We start from the raw sequence: 19,449 nt of genomic DNA on the forward strand, positions 1-19,449 counted from the left end.
TTTATAACATGATGCATTGGTCATTTGGAAAGTGTTGGTTTATTCTGAGTCATGTAGATCTTCAAGTGTTGATACCTTTCATTGTACAACAGAGTAAAAAAAAAAAAAAAATCACATTTTTTTTACTATAACCACTGATCACACCTCTGAACTCTGTTGTGGTAGGAAGTTGTCATGCTCACTGTGGCAGATAAACACTTTCCAGAAGTCTGATATTCACTTGAAACACTGAGTTTGTATCATTAAAGTAACAGGTCCACTTTTCTCCCTTTTTAGGAAAGTCTACCAAATAACCAAATCTGAATACCATAGTTTGTTAGTCGTGCTTTCACATGAAAATGGTACGCTAAGAGAAGAGCAGCTGGTTTCCTCTCAGCTCCAGCAATTGGGAAGATGCTTCTCCTCGACACAGTCATGGTACTTAGTCACACAGAATATTCAGAAGACATACACTCAAAATTGAGACTTAGTCAGTACATACTCTTACACAGATTGCTTCATCCAGGAAATTCTTAAGTTCAGCTGGCCTTGTTTTCTTCCATTCAAAGTGTGCGGCAGAGAGGAATTTAATCACTACCAGTACAGTTTACTGCCACTGCTTTGATTCATGCTAAGGTGCTCACTCTTTTTACCCAACATTGCTTTGCACCATTAGTGCAAAGATCAACAGGAATGTTCTAGGATAAAGTGTGATATTCATACGTTTTCAACACTTTGAATATTTCAACACCATGTGTGTTTGTGGCCGATACTCAGGTGAAAGATCTCTGACGACTGGCTGGTACTGATACTGGATGCACAGAAACAAAACACCAGGTCCAGCCACATCTGTGTATTCGTTTTTGTAAGACAAAAATGCAGTTTTGCAGACAACCTACTGTCTGCACCAGTCTTTAATTCGAGGACTTACTGTGTCATTGAAAAGTGCCAGTGTTGTGGTTTCTTTTACTGACATTTCATCTGGCAGGCTTTCACCATCGCCATCTGTCCTAGCTTTCTTAGTCTCCCAGTGATTGTGTGCCCTCCTCTAGCCAGTGCAATGCCATAACTTACCCTGTAGGATGATTCAGTGGCTTTTTCATATCTAGTTTGAAAATCTGTAACAATTTGTGGCTTTTAAAACACTTTTTCCATCTTCATTTAAAATATTTCTTTAAACTCTGAGTATTTGGTCTCAAGGAACCCACAGCTGGCTTTATAATACTGTTCAAAATTGTTCTGTTGCATAGGCACAATAAGGCAAGTTATTAATATCTATATAGTTGAAGGAAAGATTACTTTTGTTATTTAAAATTTTTATATACAGTTTTGCTCAGTTTGTTTTAGAGTCCTCCCTTCCTTGAATCAAAGAACTCTACTATGTCATATGTATCTTTGCCAGCACTGTTAGATTTAGATGGTGCAGCTATGGATTGAAAGGCAAGTTAAGTATAAGAAAAATACATTAAAAATAATTTATTTTAGAATAAAATATTTTAAACAGTTTTAGGTAAAATTTAAAAATTAAGAAAGGTTTTCAGAACATTTTAAAAACTAATATTGCAAAACAACAAAGTGTACTTCTTGTGTTTCTTTGTAGGCACAAGGAAAACTTGTATTTTAAAATAATTATAGCAGATGTAACTGAAGATGACTAATAAAAGCATAGTGGAAGTATTTAGGCCAAACTAAGTTAGTCTTGGGAAACTTAGTTATACCCCAGCCTACCATCATAAACCATTCTAGAGAATATAAGAACACATATGCAGATGCCATTGGCTAAATGGTGACCTCATCACATGTCATGTAGCCTCTGGAAAACTCCTCTGTACATTCTTGAGATAATGAGAATTTGTTTAAAAAAAAAAAAAGGCAAGTAGTGCTTTAATATCACCATGAAAATAGTCTTGACTTCAGACTTCCAGAGGGTTCTCGGAGACCAAGGATTCCTAGACTATACTTAAAGAGAATCATTGTTCTAGGCCATTTTCCTTCCCTTCTCTCCCAGCTACTCCCCCAGTCCCCGCGCCTGCCCACATTTCGAATCTCATACCATCTGCATTTACGCTTGATGTAGTCCTCAGCTGCCCTCTAGGTTACTATCCTTCATGCCTTTGAAATTACTAACTCTGATTTTCCAACTCAAAAATTCTTTAACTCCACTGGGATCTTCACTCATTACTTCCCTTTTTATAGGCTTGGATTCCATCATTATAATCACTCTAGCATAGAGCCTCAGTTTTCTTGTATCTTTCCCTTTGCCTTACCTACCTGGAGAAACCACATCCCTGGCCAAATCGACCTTTCCCCCTGAATATTAAAGGCGGTGAGGAAAAAGAAATGCATATGCACACAAAACGATAGTCTCAGTCCGTGGCCTCTACTCTCAAGTGGGCCTTTAAAGGCTACCCAGAAATCCTACTACATTACCCTTGTCAGTTCTGCCACTCTCCTAGATGACTGTTTCATACCTTTTTCTTTTTCCTTAAACTTCCAACATCTTCTGTCATTCTCATTGAGAGAATAGAGAAAACCAGGAGAGACTTTTCCTAAATTCCTTCAATCATATCTGCCCATCTATGTGTATCTGTGCTCATATAATCTATTATCACATTTATTTCTGTGATTAAATTGTCTCTGATCTTATCTAAGGCCAGCTCCTTATATCCAGCTGTGTACTATGTCCTATTTCCTTCTACCTACTGGAGACATTGCTCTAGAAGTTATTCCACTCCGTTGGATCATTTCCATCATCATACAGCTGTGCTTTAATTCTGCCTTAAAATCAACAGCAAAAACTACCCTATGTTCTCTTCCAGTTTTTACTTCATTTTTCTGTTCCTCTTAAAGCAAGAGAGAGTAGTTATCTGATCTTGTTTCTATATCCTCCTCTTCTCTTCAGAAGTTGCTCTAATTATGCCCCCAACCACTCTATAAAACTATTCTTGTTAGTGTGACCCATGATCTGTACTCTGCTATATCCTAGGATCCATTTATAGTCTTCATCTGGTTAGAACTGTCATTTGATAATATTTGATATAGTTGATTACTCTTTTCCTTTTGAAGACTTTTTCTTTGGCTTCTAGGACACCTTATTGTCTTTATTTTTTTTTAATTTTTTTTTTGCGGTACGCGGGCCTCTCACTGCTGTGGCCTCTCCCGTTGCGGAGCACAGGCTCCGGACGCGCAGGCTCAGCGGCCATGGCTCACGGGCCCAGCCGCTCTGCGGCATGTGGGGTCCTCCTGGACCGGGGCACGAACCCGTGTCCCCTGCATCGGCAGGCGGACTCTCAACTACCGTGCCACTAGGGAAGCCCCTTGACTTTTATTATAGCTCTTTGTTTCTTCTCAGTTCCTTTTGATAATTCTTCCTTATTTGCCTAATTTCAAAATCTTGGCATGCCCCAGGGCTCAGTCCTTGGATTTCATTCCTTTATATCTGTGTCTGGTCCTCAAGATCATTCCCAGGTTCAGTGATTTGCTAGGAGGACTTAGAGGACTCAGCACGTAGAGGTACTTAGAGCTATGGTTTATTACAGTGAAAGCATGGAAAGCAAAATTGGCAAGGGAAAAGACACATGGGGTGAAGTTCAGTGGAAACCAGGTACAAGCTTTCAAGAGTTCCCTTCCAGTGGTATCTCATAGGACATGCTTAATCCTCCAGCAGTGAATTGTGACAAACTTGTGAGATGTCTACCAGGGAAGAAGCTCACTAGAGACTTGGTACCCAAGGTTATTACTAGAGGCTAGTCACTTAAGTACCCTCTGCCTAGCCTGTACCAAGATTCCAGATTCCCAAAGGGAACAGATGTTCAGGATAGACGACATTGTTTACACAGCAGTTAAGGCTTTTTGTCAGCATAGATTAGATTTCTTTTGTCTAGAATTTCATGAGTGGAGTTATGTAGTTAGTGTGTGTTCTTCTGTCTCTGGCTTCTTTTGTTCTACAGAATGCTTTTGAGATTCATCCACGTTGTTGAGTGTATCAGTGGTTCATTCCTTTTTATTGTTGAGTGGTATTCCATTGAAGTAGTATTCCAGAATTTGTTTCTCCATTCATCTCTTGGTAGACATTTGGTTTATTTCCAGATTGGAGATATTAGGAATAAAGCTGCTATGAAGGTAGCAATCTTTCTTTGGACATTTTTTTTAAAACATCTTTATTGGAGTATAATTGCTTTACAATGGTGTGTTAGTTTCTGCTTTATAACAAAGTGAATCAGCTATACATATACATGTATCCCCATATCTCCTCCCTCTTGCATCTCCCTCCCACCCTCCCTATCCCACCCCTCTAGGTGGTCACAAAGCACCGAGCTGATCTCCCTGTGCTATGCGGCTGCTTCCCACTAGCTATCTATTTTACATTTGGTAGTATATATAAGTCCATGCCACTCTCTCACTTCATCCCAGCTTACCCTTCCCCCTCCCTGTGTCCTCAAGTCCATTCTCTACATCTGCGTCTTTGGACGTTTTTTAAATTAAATATCTAGGAGTGGAATTTCTGGGACCTGTGAAAAGTGTATGGTTTATGTTATGAGAAAATGCGCCACTGTCTTCCAAGTGGTTCTTACCATTTTACATTTCTGCCAGCAATGTGTGAGAGTTCTGGTTGCTCTGCACCCTTACCAACACTTTTTTATTGTCAGTCTTAATTTGAGCCATTCTAGTGGATGTGCAGTGATTTTAATGTTGGTTTTAGTTGCATTTCCCTAACTACTAATGATATTGAGCATCTTTTCATGTCCTTATTGACCATTTGTACTGTGTTTTTGAGAAGTGTCTTAAAATCATTGCCCTCTTTTTATGAGATTGTCATCCTATTATTGATTTGTAATAGGTCTGTACATAGATTAGTGGTTTGCAACGAGGGATAATGTCGTCCTCCAGGGGACCTGTGGAAATGTCTGGAGACATTTTTGGTTGACACCATTGAGGGAGGACTCTTCTCTCTTTCTCTCCAACTCCCCCCACCTCACTCCCTTTCCCTCTCCCTAACATCCCTCCCTCATTCCCTCTTCTGTCTTCCTCTTTTTGAAATTCAGTTACATTTTAGGCTACTTCATATTGGCCTTAGATGGCACTGAAGCGCTATTTATTTTTCCAATTTCTTTTCTCCCCCTTCTTCAGTTTAGATCAATATCTTTACTGTCTTTTGCCCTTTTGCTGCGGTATTCATTTAATCTGCAGTTAAGTCCATCTAGTAAGTTTTTTATTTGAGATGCTGGACTTTTCAACTCTAAAATTACCTTTTCTGATTCTGTTTTAGTTTGTTTCTCAGCTGAGATTTCTTGTCTATTCACTCATGCCTTATTTTTTGCTAAATGCAACATATTCATTATAGCTGTTTTATTAGTTTTTGTCTGCTAATTCCACTGTCTGCACCATCTCATTTATTTTGAGTTACATTTTCCCACTTCTTCACATGTCTGGGAAGTTGTCATTATATGTTGGGCTTGTGCATGATACATTATGTAGGGAGTATGAATTATTATTATGATGATGTAGGGAGTAACAATGCCGTCTTCTTTTAAAAGACGTGAGTTTTATTCTGGCAGGCAATTAAATTACCAGAGGATCTTTATCCTTCTAGGCTTGTTTTTTTTGCGTTGTTAAGGATAGGTAGCCTTTTTCACCTTTATTTTTTATTTTAGGGTATGACTCCTACTCAGGGTGTGGTGTTATCTTTTTGGAGTCTTTACTGAATGCCTGAAGAGTGAGTCTTCCTGTGCTGGAACTATTGAATCCACCCACAAATGACCTCTGCTGTTTCCACGTAGCTCCCAGGCCTACAGCAGCCTCGCTCTTTTATTCCGGGGATTCTCACCCAGCCCAGGTGCAGCCTGGTCTCAGCCGAGGCATAGGAAAACCCCTATACAAATTCTGCGCCATCTCCACTCCCACGCTTCTTTCCTTCTTACACCTTGTTCATAAATTCTAGCTGCCTCAGCAGCTCTAGACTCTGATCTCAGCTTTCTCAGTTGAGAGAAACTCTCACTTGATTTTCCCTTGGGTTTCACCTCGCTGCGGTCGGGAGAGCTTATACAGGAAGCCAGTGTGACCGTGGGGCTTATCTTACGTATTTACTGTTTCAGGTCTTCTGCTCCCTGTTGTCCGGTGCCTAAAAACAGTTGCCTCATGTATTTTGGCCAGGTTTTTTTTATGATGAGGAATAGTCTGATGCCATTTATTCCATCATGACTGGCAGTGAAAGTCTCCCCTAAAACTTTAGGGAAAAAAAAAATACTTTAAAAATTTTGAAATTATAATATACTGGTAAGTATACAGGAAAGAAATCAGTTGTGGGGTTTTTGTTTGTTTGTTTTTTTTCAAATTGCCACTTGTAACATACCAATTAGTGAAGGAGATTTTATGCCTTGCTTTCTTTCCCCCCCCAAAAACAAAGGGTGTGGTCAGTAGCTACTTTATGAGATGGTAGATGGTAATTTGTTCATGTAAAAGAGATTATTTGTTGTTACAGATATTCTTTAGGACCTGACGGCACCATCGGAAGAAAATTGTTAGGACTGGTGTATCCATGATAGAGCTTCCCCAGAGGCTGAGCGCCTTTGTTATAACTTACATAAGACATTGCTGCTGGATTGCCGCCATAAGCAGGGCCCCTTAAGACAGGAGCTCGTCATTACTTATACTGGTGTCCTCCCTGTGCATAGGGGTCAGCATTGTTGAGTCTAAGCAGGGGTGACACTTGAAATTTCTTGAGATCATTCAGAATGTCTTCCTTGATTTCCCAGAATCTCATTCTTCTCTCGAGTAATCAGTGTTTGTTGGTTTTCCTGTTTTTATTTCTACCTTTCACATAGCCCATAGTACTGAATATAGTTATCTTAACATGTTCTGAAAAATTGTCTAGCATCAAGATTAAAGTACTAATACATGAGAGTCCCTGAAGTTGCGTGTGAAATGATTACTCTCTGCTTTGAAGTGGCAAGCTAATTTCTCAGCCAGTTCTGATCAGAGAGCTTATTAGCTTTTGTATGTGTGTTGTGCTTTATTTTGCTCTGGTTTTTTTGGTTGACAGGTTGGGCTGAGATTATCTATTCATGTGTATAAATATGTATTTATGAGTACATAAAAGTTAAAATGTACATATGGAAGACATTCTTAGCAATACTTTCCAGATTTGTTTGTTTTTCATTTTTGTCCAGTGTATATCATTTTTCTTTTTGCTAGATGCCTGGCTTTTTCAAGATTGGTTAAGAATTTTCAAGGTGTTGTTTATTGCCACTGGTCTTGTATATAGTACACTTCTGAACATAAAGAAATATCCCTCATTCATGTAAGATTCGAAAGAAATCAGTTATCTTTTCTGGCTTATGCTTTTTAACATATTACAGTCGCATTTAATTGGTTTGTTTCTCCCCGTGAGTTCTTCAAAGCCTTGTGAATCCTTGTTTTTCTCAGTTAGATGCTGAGAAAATTGTTCGTGTTGTCACACATTAGGTACTTTTATTTTTTGGGGGTACTTTTTTAAAAATAAAAAAACATACTTGAAACAGCTAAAGATACACATAAAACAATATTTTATAGTGAGGCTTATTTTCTAGAATAATTAGGTAAAAAGGTATTTCTCATAAGGTGCTTTTCAAGTAATAGAATACTATTTAAATGTCAAAATTGGATTATAACATTTTTAAGGTGAAAGTGAGCCTTGAGACATTTAGCTTGGACCCAATTTTATAGATCAGGTAAGTAAGAACCTGAAGGTGGCGAAGTAGGAAACTGAAGGTGGCAAAGAAAGGTACTGTCAGAGCCAGGATTCTGACCCAGAGTCTCCTCCCTGCTGGTGTAGTACTCAGCTAAAGAGAGACAACTGTGTAGGGCCATACATGCTACACCAAGGTGAGCCGAGACATTCTTGACTCTCTCGCTATTAATGTGGGCTGTCCTTACAAGGTCCCTCACCTGCAACCCCTCTTCCCTTTTTTCCTCAGGTTCCCTAGGCTTACCCATTCCTGATCCCCCAATTTGACGAATTCCTTTTCACCTTTTTAAAAAACCCAACTCAGATGGCTTCTTAGAAATATTCTCAAGCTCCTTTTCCTGCCCTCTTTTACTCCTCTGGTTATTACTGTACTCTGTGCATCCTTCTGTTATTATTGCATTAAAATTGGTTGTTTGTATTTTTTTCCTTTAAATCTTAAGTTCCTAGTAATATCCAGTCTTCTTACGTTTATTTGTGTTTTTTTTATTGAAGTTTAGTTGATTTACAGTATTGTGTTAGTTTCAGGCATACAGCAGAGTGATTCGGATATTTTATATATATATATATATATATGTATATATACTTGTTTTTCATTCTTTTCCATTATAGGTGGTTACAAGATATTGAATATAATTCCCCGTGCTCTACACTAAATCCCTGTTTTTTATCTTCTCATATTTTTTAATCCCATGGCCTAGTATAGTTAGTGTCTTTGGAGTGAATTAAATTGAGATCTGCAGTGTTGAGAAACAAGAGGTTTAAAATAAGCTCTGATAAAGGCCTGAATGTTTGTTTTGAATACAGTGTGACTTCTTGCTGTTTCGTTTTGTTCTTTTCTCTTTTTTGCCTATTTCCAGATTGCTAGATACATTCTGGATAGTTGAGGTTGCCAAGTCTGTGTCGGTCCATGCACAGGCTGCAGCTAAATCTCCTGTGGATTTTATAGAAGTGCAGTGGGTTTTCTGAGTTAGCGAGTCTGGCATGAATCCAGGAATCCCAGGATTCTTTCTGTTTTATTTTGTTCACTTGAAATCTACACGGTTGTTTTGATGATCAGCTAGGTTTGGGAGCCACAGCTTCAGGTAACAAGCTGTTCAGTCAGAGTGGGATTACTTGGGGTAGACTTCTGTCTGCCGCTTAAGAGCTTACAGGTTTCTTATTTCTGGTTCCCAAAGTGTCTGAAACATAATTTGTAGAAATGAGATGCCTTTAAAAGATGTTTTTAATCTGGGTTTTGATTAATTCGAAAGATGGTGACTGATTAACCTCTATTTTTTATTATCATGTAAGGAGTGTTCAGCCTTGGTGTTCCTGTAGACGCTCTCTTCTTCATCGGTAACCAGTTGGTGGCCACGAGTCATACAGGGAAAGTGGGAGTGTGGAATGCTGTCACCCAGCACTGGCAGGTTGGTTTTAACTAATGCATATTGCAGAAATGAAATTATTTCTGAAACTCACGCTGATTATGCATCTGCTTTATTGTGGAATTCATATTGTTTCTGTTTTGATTATACAGTAAGTCCCCTGCATACGAACAAGTTCAGTTCCAAGAGTGTGTTTGTAAGTCCAATTTGTAAGTCCAATAAAGTTAGCCTAGGTACCCAACTAACACAATCTGCTATATAATACTGTACTGTAATAGGTTTATAATACTTTTCACACAAATAATACATAAAAGCAAACAAAAAATAAAACACTTTTAATGTTACAGTACAGTACCTTGAGAAGTACAGTAGTACAGTACAACAGCTGGCATCCAGGGGCTGGCATCGAGTGAACAGGCAGGAAGAGTTACTGACTGGAGGAGGGAGAGGAGGTGGGAGATGGTAGAGCTGAAGGATCCTCAGCAATAGACGACGGAAGACAAGCTGCAATTTCACTCACGCCTGACATTGATAGCACAGGTTCTGGTTCCTTGCTGGATTCAATTCTGTCTACCCTCTTGAAAAAGCGATCCAGCGATGTCTGGGTAGTAACTCTTTTTTTCTCGTCATAGATGACACGGTAGCACTGGATTGCATTCTGAACGTCTGCTGCAACCTCTGTGTACTGTTCTATGTTTGTGTCCTGTGCCTCAAAAACTAACAGTGCCTCCTCAGATAAAGAGAATCCCCTTGCCATTTCCTGTGTCGTGAATCTCTTCTTAGCAGTACCAGCTACATCACCGCTGCCTTTACGCTTGCTTCCAGATATCCTGAGCTCGAAATAAAGATACTGTACTACTGTACTCTGTACAGTACTGTACAGTAAAGTACAACCACTTGTAGAGGATGTATGCACGTGACAGTGCACGCCAGACATGTGAACTAACTTACGTGATTGGACATGCGAACGCACGTTTGCTTCCTTGAAAGTTTGCAAGTTGAAGGTTCGCATGTAGGGAACTTACTGTATAAAATATTGAATATATTTACTGCTAAGTTTGCTTCTGGATACAAGTTTGACAACATTTTCAAGAATTTTAAGTCACTTTGGAAAATGAGTGAGTTTTTAAACTGGTTTGACATTTCTTTATTTCCTTGAAATGTTTTAAGTTTCATGCCTTGGGAATAGTAGTCCAGGCAAACTTCATCTCCTGAGTGGGAGCACACTTCTGTGTGAAAATACATAGCCTGTTCAAGGAAAAGATAGCAAGCTAAACGGTTTCAAGTACTTGAGAGGAACAGGAAGGAGATAAGACTAAAAAAAAAGGTTATTGCCTGATTCTGAAGGAGAGGGGAAAAATGAAAGGACTTTAAGCAGAGAGTGACTTGGCCAGATCCATGTTTTAGAAAGAGAACAGTGCTAGCTATGAAATGTGAAATATGAAAAGTGGACTGGAGATCAGGGAAGTAATGCAGCAAGAGAGGCAGAGCTTCAACTAAAATGAGTAGACGGCAAAGATGAGACTAGCTGAAAAACATTTCATAAGCCTTTCTAAAAGGATTGGTATCTGATTAGATGGAGAAAAATTAAAGGAGAGAGAGATGGATTTCTAGTTCTGACAGCTGAGTGGCTGGTAATATTTTGCATTGATAGGGAACGGAGGAGGAGAATCATATATGCTGGTAGATAGTGTGAGGAATAATTAGAATGACTAAATATGTTTACTTTGAGATTCCTGTGGGTATCCATATACAGGAGCTCAATATATAGTTGGAAGCACCCCTCTGGAATTTAGGGAAGAAGAAAAGTGCTAGAAAAAAGTATTTGGAAATCATAATACTTGGTAATTTAAAAATGGGAATTGGTAAGATTTTCCATTGAGAGGATATCTGCAGCGAAAGAAAAGGCAAAGTTAAAATCCTGAGGAACATTAGCTCTTAAGGGAACAAGATAGGAAACCAAGAGCCAAAGTGACACATATGATACGATTGAGAAATGACATTGGTTTTGTCAGTAGGATATCATTTGCAGATGTATTAATAAGTTAATTAGGTTTTGATTGGGGGGGGCAGATTGCAGGAACTAAGGAATTAAAAGATCAGAGATTAGAGTTAGCAAATTCAGAGTGTCTTTCAAAAAATTTGGTGGTGAAGGAGAGCAGAGAAACAAAGTGATAGTTTAAGGATCAAGGCTAGATGGAGGAAAAGATATTCAGTGCTTTATTTTACTTTTTCTCTAGGACGGGAGAAGTTTGAGCATGCTTGTTAGTCAGAGAGGGGAGTTGACAGAGAAAGCATTTGAAGGTCGAAAGAATGAAGATGGTTGCTAGTGCCCTAGAAGCAAATGGGGTCTAGAACACAGCTGGAGGGGTTGCCCCAACAGAGTAGAGAGACTTCTTTCTCTGCGATGGAAGAGTGAGGAAGGCGTACTGTGGAGGAGAAAGACATTGGAAGTGTGTTTCAAGGATTGCAGAGATTATAAATCTTTATAATGGACCTGGCTGGTACAGCTGTGTGAGTTTCTTCCTTAATCCTCAGTACTGGGAACAGAAGCAAGAGAAAAGAAAACAGTGTCGGCCTGATTCAGGATTGGAGATGTAATAAAATGGGTATGACACACAAAGGGATGAGAAAACATGAAGTGGCAAAGTAATTGAAACTGTAAGATCAAGAAGTGAAGGAGTGCCAGGTCAGCAGAGGGGGATGCAGGGATTCAGGGACTAGAGGGACGTGAAAGCAGGTTGGTGACTTACAAGGAGTGGGAATTGTTGTGGTCAAAGACTGGAGTTAAGGTTTTGGAGTTGGAGCAGTTCTCATTGACGCAGCCATTTAAATCATATGTTGAACTGACTTAAAGATGAAAGTAGTTAAAATAGTGGTTGGAGAACTGTAAGGGTCATCAGGGTGAACATTTAGGTGCCAGAACAGTAATGGAGAATGGGACAAAAAGCTAACTGATCCAGGTGCCCAGCTCCTCAGCAGAAGTGGTGTGTTGATCTGGAAGCTGCAGTCTGGGCAGAGGTAGGGTAATTGAATGTCGTGATTGGGCTGAGCTTGTGGAGGGACATTCTTAAGGTCGTACGGCCGCGCCTGAGATGCTGGGGAAATGGTGAGAGAATGAATGACTTCCGATGAGAGAAATTGCAATCGGAGAAAGTTAAATTTCATTCTAGATGGAGACATGGAAGTCATGTTTGTAGAAAAAATATATTAGCCAAGAGTGGACCTTCCATATAGGCACAGAAAAGGCATTATAAAGGTTGTTACCATGAAAGTGATGGGCCAGGGAATGTGGGGAAGGACTGATCTAGGTTGATCTAAAGTTGAGGTGGAGGGAAGTCGGTCAGAGGGATTCTTCAGCTGGTGCTATTTCTGTAAAGAGGAATGTGGATTTTAATGATGTATGGAAGATCTGCTCTCAGGTAAGTTACTTGGCTAACTATGTCAAGTGAGCTTTTAGTGGCTCTGAGAAGCTGTGCTATCTGTGCCATGAAACTCTGAAGGTGCATTTAGGTTTCTAAAGAAACATGTTTCTTTTTTTTTTTTTTTTTTTTGCGGTACGCGGGCCTCTCACTGTTGTGGCCTCTCCCGTTGCGGAGCACAGGCTCCGGACGCGCAGGCTCAGCGGCCATGGCTCACAGGCCCAGCCGCTCCGCGGCATGTGGGATCTTCCCGGACCGGGGCATGAACCCGTGTCCCCTGCATCGGCAGGCGGACTCTCAACCACTGCGCCACCAGGGAAGCCCAGGAACATGTTTCTTTATTACCTTCTTTGTTTTTTACTAATGTCACAACTGCATATAAAAGTTTTCATATTTTGAGATCCCAAAAACTATACTAGCATTCTCAAAGTAGATACTTCACCTTAAGCGTTTAGTCCTGTATGTATAACCTGTTGCTTCTTGTTTGGTATATGCATGAGTTGAAAACCATAGCTGACAAAGTAGGTTTGTTATTACATTTCAGGAAGACCTGGGGTAAGTCGAGTATTCATGCAGCAAACAAGCCTTATAACTTTTAGCCCAGATAGATGATTTATTTTTTTGGTGGTGCAGTGCAGAGCTAGGATGTAATGAAATCTCAGTGTCTGATCTGCAAACCTCAACGGACAGTTCTGACCTGAGGCTGGCTGCTGTGGCACTGGATGAGCGGGTTCTGATCTGGCCTTTAGCAGCAGTTCTGCCCATGAGTGACACAGCAGGTACACAGGACAACTAGTGTAGTTTGTGACTCTCGCTGTACAGTCAAGATTGATTTGAGGTATTTGAGTCAGACAAACGAGCCTGAGAGCGAGAGAGCAAGCGTTTTTGAGCCTAAAAGCTGTTGTGATGTTTTGGTGTAGCAGTTTCTTACTAGGACAGCTTCAATAAAACGTTAATGAAAATTTTATAAGAGTATTGTATCTGATTTGGGTAAGAAAAAAGAAAATTATTTTTAGAAGGAAAGTTTCAGTGTTTTCTTCTTTTTTTTGTTTAATTCCTCTTCATTAGACTTCAGAAGATTAGTAATAAGGAATTAGTGTTTCAAATACATGGCCTAGGCTGAATTACATGGCAGAATAGTAACTTTAGGCATCATTTCCCAAGTTGTGCAAGTTTAAATTTAGATGTATATTGGAAACATAGATTATACATGTTTCATTCTCATATCAAAGCAGAGAGACAGTGTTGGAAGTTAGTCCTGGAAAGTCATTGTGTATTGTGATTGCTAAAGGATCAGAGAGCTCTGTCTGTGTTCATTCTGAAAGACGAGAGATCTTCAGCCAGAGTCACCATCTGAGTCACAGCCTGGCCTCTAAATGAACAGTGGAGGACGAGCTTGAGGAGGAAATACTGGCTGTGGGAACAAGGAGTCAAAGTGAATTTCTGTGCTCTTATGGGCTGTGCCGGACAAGAACTAGGGAGGCTTATTTGATGTAGCTTCTCTTCTTTTGTGCTCTGATGCACTTGTAGCACTGATGTCACAAGTAGGGTTTGGTGGGATTTACTTTTTTGTTTTTTGTTTTTGTAATAGGTGTATGAACCCCTGCAAGTTAGGAACAAGAATAAGGTGGGCATTGGAATCTTAGGCCCAGAATTCATTGGAATCTTAGGCCCAGAATTCTTAGGCCCAGAATTGGAGAGGACTGACATTTGGGTGTCTTATTATGTCCTGAACACTATCCCAAGTACGTTGTATTTCTTACTTGGGATTTACAGTAATGTAGCTGAATTAGATCAATTATTGGTAAGAAGACTTGACATTTTGGTGTCTATTATGTACTGACCACTACCCTGAGTATGTTATATTTGCTTACTTAGGATTTACAGTAACATAGCTAAATCAGCTGACATATAGAAATATTGGGTAAAAATATTAAAACAGCATATATTGTATCTATATCAAGTATTGAATTACATTTATTTGTTTGTTTATACATATTTGCATGTCACGTATCAGAGTAAAGGCTCTGGGGTCTGGGGTTCTACCAGGAATAGGAGGCATGGCTTCATGGGACAGTGTAAACCAGCCTCCTGCAAAAAGCTGACGCTTTAAAGGTCTGCCTCAGTCCCTGAGAAGAAGAATGGGAAAATTTTGCTCAACAATTTTGGAACAAGAAAGCTTGACGTGTGTTTAGTGTCTTGGACTGGGGAGAGGTGGTGCAGGGGAAAACCATCAATGAGAAATTGAGACCAAAATAATCAAATTAGGAGTACAAATGTGTGAATTGAAAACACAAAGGTAAGTATGGGAACTCCAATTTGAGAAATTAATGTAAAAAGCTGGTCTAGGGCCATTTGCATTTCCAGATGTGGACATGAAACTGAACTTTCACAAGATATGGTGCACAGGACTCTGCAGAAGAAATATTTTCTGCTGAAAGTGAGCCCGTAACCTCCCCAAATTTGTAAACTACACATGAAACATGAAAGCAAATGAGGGAAAGTCATCAAATGTTAGCAGAGTCATCAAATGTTAGCAGTTAGAGTACAGATGTACCCCAAAGCTGAAAATAATTGAACAATTAGACAACTAATGTAGAATAAATTTCTGAAGTTATTTAATGAGATAGAAGAAGAACTAGACTATAACGAAGGAATAGGACCAGTCAGAAAAGAAGCAAAATGAAAGAGCAGAAATTTAAAGGTCATTGAAAATTAAAAACAAAACAAAACTCTGACTTAATATGTTGAATAGAAGGACGATGAATTGACAGACACATTTGAAAAAAATCATTCACACTGAAGCAGAAAGAGTGAGAGAGAAAATATGAAAAGAAAAAAATGAGAAAATCACTTTCAGAAAGGAACAGTGGAGGTGGGGCAATTTAGAAAAGATAATTGCTAACAATTTTGGAGAGTTGAAGAAAGACATGACTCTACTGATTAAAGAAATACATCAAGGCTAAATAAAATGAGATTCACACTTACACACATGGTGATGTGTTGGGTTGGCAAAAAAGTTCATTAGGGTTTTTCCATGGGATCTTACGGGAAAACCTGAACGAACCTTTTGGCCAACCAATAATAGAAGATAAAAGTATCATAAAGGTGTCCACAGAGTAATGAGAGGTACACTGTAGTTAGACTTAAAACAGACTCTTCATCACCAGCAGTAGAATTCAGAAGACAATAGGCTATTCTCAAGTTAGTTGGGGAAATAACTTTCAACTTAGGATTTCATATCCAGCAAAACTATCATTCAAACATGAATGAGAGATGTTTTCAGATAATACAGACAAAGTTTGTCACTTATAACCTTCAGTGGAAGGACCTCTATAGAAATGCCCTTTGATAAGGTTATTTATACTTAGAAGAGGAAGTAGTGGAATACAATAAACATGACTAGCCAAAGAATTTGTAGATGTGTTGGTGACTCTAAATAAGTCTAAAAAGTAATGGGTGAGGGTTAAAACATACTGATGTTAAAAACAGTGATCATCATGCAGGTAGAGATTGTGGTTAAAGGATTCTAGGGGCCTTGTGTTGCTTGGGAAGATAGAGTGATTTTCAAAATGTAAATCATTTAAATTTTTACATAGGAGTTAATGATAATCACTGCATGCAACGTTAGGAGAGAAAACCCACTTCCAACTTAGGTTTGTGACCACCGTGACTGAACCAAATATACTAATCAGTATGGTGTCTCAGGTTCCTGACATGAAGCTGTTGGGGTAAAGAAGAGGAGGCCATGAAAGGCTGGCTCCTTGCTTATGCTGGGAGAGAAGAACTTAGTACCAACTCCTCTGTAACTTAACTTTACTTATCCTCTGCTTTCCCTGTTCTCCTTGTACTGAGGGGTAGACATGAGCAGAAAAGCAGGACATGCTCAGAGGTTGCCGGAAAAGAGGTAGGAAGGCTCTAGTCCTGGAGCCCATCCTCCCAGAGAACTGAAAGGTCAGATATCTGTCTTGGACGTGCCTGGGAAAGCTCCAGGCCGCTGCTGCTCTTTCACTGAAAAATGGGTCCAGAGGGAGAGGAATCTCATGGCCTTACCTATCCCCAGCCTCTGACTGTGAAGATTCTGGGTAGAATTGAAGCTCTTCTTGGAGTGCTGGAGCTAAAACGATGCACTTGGTGTAAGAAAATTGGTCAGTGAAGCAGCCTTCCCTCCATTTTTCAGACATCTTTACTCATATCACTGAGAAGTTGTCGGTGTTTACCTGCTACGAAACGTGTTGGCTCTGATGAGACAGAAACCTGACCTGGGGTTGGGGGTGATCATTGAGTCTTTGCAGAGATATTTCTAGTGTAACTTACAACCATGCAGGACACCAGAAGGCACACACAGAAATTAGGGTCATGGACATGAACGGCTTCTAGGAATCATTATTTCCAAGTTTTAGCTGTTTTTAAATTTGTGTTTTTAGTTAGACTCTTTTGCTGTATTTGCTGTTCTGTCAGAAGTGTGCTTTTCCCTTTCTCTACCTAACTCCTAGTTAGTTTTTTAGTTTTCAAGCTTTACTTTCTTTTTGAACTTTTCCTTGATCTTTGTGCTTCTCCCTGGACTGGGGTTGAGATGGGAATCCTTTCTCCCTCTTCTATGATTGTATTGCACACACCCTGTGTTTATACATTAAATAATGTATAATGTATACTGTGATAGGCGTTAATGTGCCTATCACATTATAATTGTCTTTATTTTTCTTTCTTGCCCACAAGTTTCTACAGAGCAAAAGTGATATTTCACATCCCTTATCCATTCCAGTACTTGTTCACCTGGATAATATCTGGTACATAAAAAGTGTTTCATTTAAATGTTGTGTGTAAACTTTTCGCATGCATGTCTGGCCTGGCTGTACATAGGGATGATTCAGTTTGATCTCATTGCCAGTACAATAACACTTTTTGTTTGTTTTTCGTTTTGTTTTATAGTAAAAATCATGCCCTCTGCTTTTCTCTTGGCACACACATAGGCATTCATTAATTTGTAACTAGACTGATTTGCTTGGAAAACTGATTTTTTTTATTCTACTACTTGAAAAAATAAAAGCATTTGAGAACTTGTTTGGCCATTTCCTAGGAAATAGAGGTGAAGTATTTAGTGGGGAATATGAAAGTAGAGAAGACTACCTTTTCAAAGAAATGGTAATGAACTACCAAGGGAGCGAGTGCTATCTGGAAATCGGTTGATCTGTTTTCTAGTTCTGATTCTGGGCAGGTCATTTCATCTCTTCTATGAGAGAGACAAGGGAGAAAGGGGCCTGGTCAGACTTGGTTTTCCAGTCCTAAAGTGTGCTGTGACCTCACAGTCATGTGCAGAAAAAGGAAATGAGTAAATTCTGAAAGGAAAGTGCTGCTGTTGGAAAGAAAAAATTTTTTAGAAAAGCTTTAAAAGGTCAGAGTTCCCCTTGGAGGGGTGTGTGTGTGTGTGTGTGTGTGTGTGTGTGTGTGTGTGTGTGTGTGTGTGTGTGTGTGTGTAAAGAAAGTATTTTCTAAGCCCTACTTAAATCGGATATTAGTATCCTTTTTATTAAAAGACTCAAAAATTTTGAGGAAATTGAGCAGAAAATATAGATTGTAATTAATAACTGACATCTAACAATACTCTCACTACATCAGGTTCAAGACGTTGTTCCTATAACTAGTTATGACACTGCTGGCTCGTTCCTTCTCCTGGGATGTAACAATGGATCAATATATTATATAGGTAAGTGGTCAGACACTTAGTATGGTCCTATTTAGTATGATTTTTAAAATGAGAACAAGAAAATATTACCTTTTTTAGTTTTAAATAGATTCACTATTTATTTTAATGCTATTTAATTTTTTTTTTATTTTTTAGATATGCAGAAGTTCCCTTTGCGAATGAAGGATAACGATCTTCTTGTAACTGAACTTTATCATGATCCTTCAAATGATGCTATTACTGCTCTGAGTGTTTACCTCACACCCAAAACAAGTTAGTGCATAGAAAAATTATTATAAATTGTTGAAGTTCTTTTGATAATGTATGTTTATTCGTTGGTTTATTGTAACACTAATCTGGCCCTTTGTTTTGGTGAACTGCAGTGCTGAGGATTTCATCTCTTAGAGTCTAAAGTTTATGTTTGGTTTTATACTGAAGTCAGACATGACCAGTAAACATAATCTGAGGTGGGAAGTTAGAACTTTCCCTCTTGTGAATTGTATGGTTAAGCCCTACTATTATAATAATAACTAAAATTATTTGTTAAACTTATCTGCACATTTACCTTCCTATGACAGCTGATTTCATTTTGGAATTAAGAGCTTTATTTTTTTTTCACAACAATAACAACAATGAAAGCTTTTAGACTTTTAATCTCTATTGAAAATTTCTCTGGGAAATTTTAAATTTAAGTTTTGGAAAACCTCAGTATCCATAAATTATTGCTTTTTCAAAGGCCATTGCAATGAAATTAACAAACTAGCTCTGTAAATTATTAAGAATTTTTATATTCTAGAGTGAAAGATAAACATAAATGGGAAATTCAAAATTTATCTGTAATGAAAGGAATTCTAGGAAATACTTACATGTGGCTAGTAATATTAATAGTTTGAATACGTTACTTGTGTAATCATTTCATTGAATGCATTGTAATAAATCATTATCTTCGGTATGAAAGAAAGAAAGATTCTGGTGTGCACAGATGATTTTGATTGAAATTGTAGGATTTAAACTATGTTGCTCCAGAACAGAGGTCAGCAAACCATGCTCTTTTTATTAATAGTTTTATGTATTGTCTTTGGCTGCTTTTCTGCAACTGTGACAGAGTTGAGTGGCTGTACAGAGACAGTGTGGCATGCAAAGTTTAAACTATTTGCTTTTTATAGAAAGTTTGCTGACCCCTGCTCTAGAATGAGATATGCTCCCCTCCCCGGCCCCAGTCTAATTAAAAAGGGAGAATAAAACTTCTTTTGTGGTGGCAGTGTCTTCTTT

The 19,449-nt window shown here is 38.8% G+C and overlaps 1 protein-coding gene across 3 annotated transcripts in view; it reads left to right on the plus strand.

The window, feature by feature from the left end:
- Positions 1–19,449, plus strand: part of KCTD3 (potassium channel tetramerization domain containing 3) — a 68,185-nt gene that overhangs the window by 23,708 nt on the left and 25,028 nt on the right. For all 3 annotated transcript variants that reach the window (XM_082834449.1, XM_082834450.1, XM_082834451.1), the window contains exons 10-12: positions 8,996–9,111; positions 18,111–18,198; positions 18,334–18,450. In XM_082834449.1, the coding sequence (XP_082690575.1) occupies positions 8,996–9,111; positions 18,111–18,198; positions 18,334–18,450 (321 nt within the window). The remainder of the gene's footprint in view (positions 1–8,995; positions 9,112–18,110; positions 18,199–18,333; positions 18,451–19,449) is intronic.

The sequence above is a fragment of the Leucopleurus acutus genome, assembly GCF_964270905.1.
Source record: "Leucopleurus acutus genome assembly, chromosome: 2".
Lineage (NCBI taxonomy): Eukaryota > Metazoa > Chordata > Mammalia > Artiodactyla > Delphinidae > Leucopleurus > Leucopleurus acutus.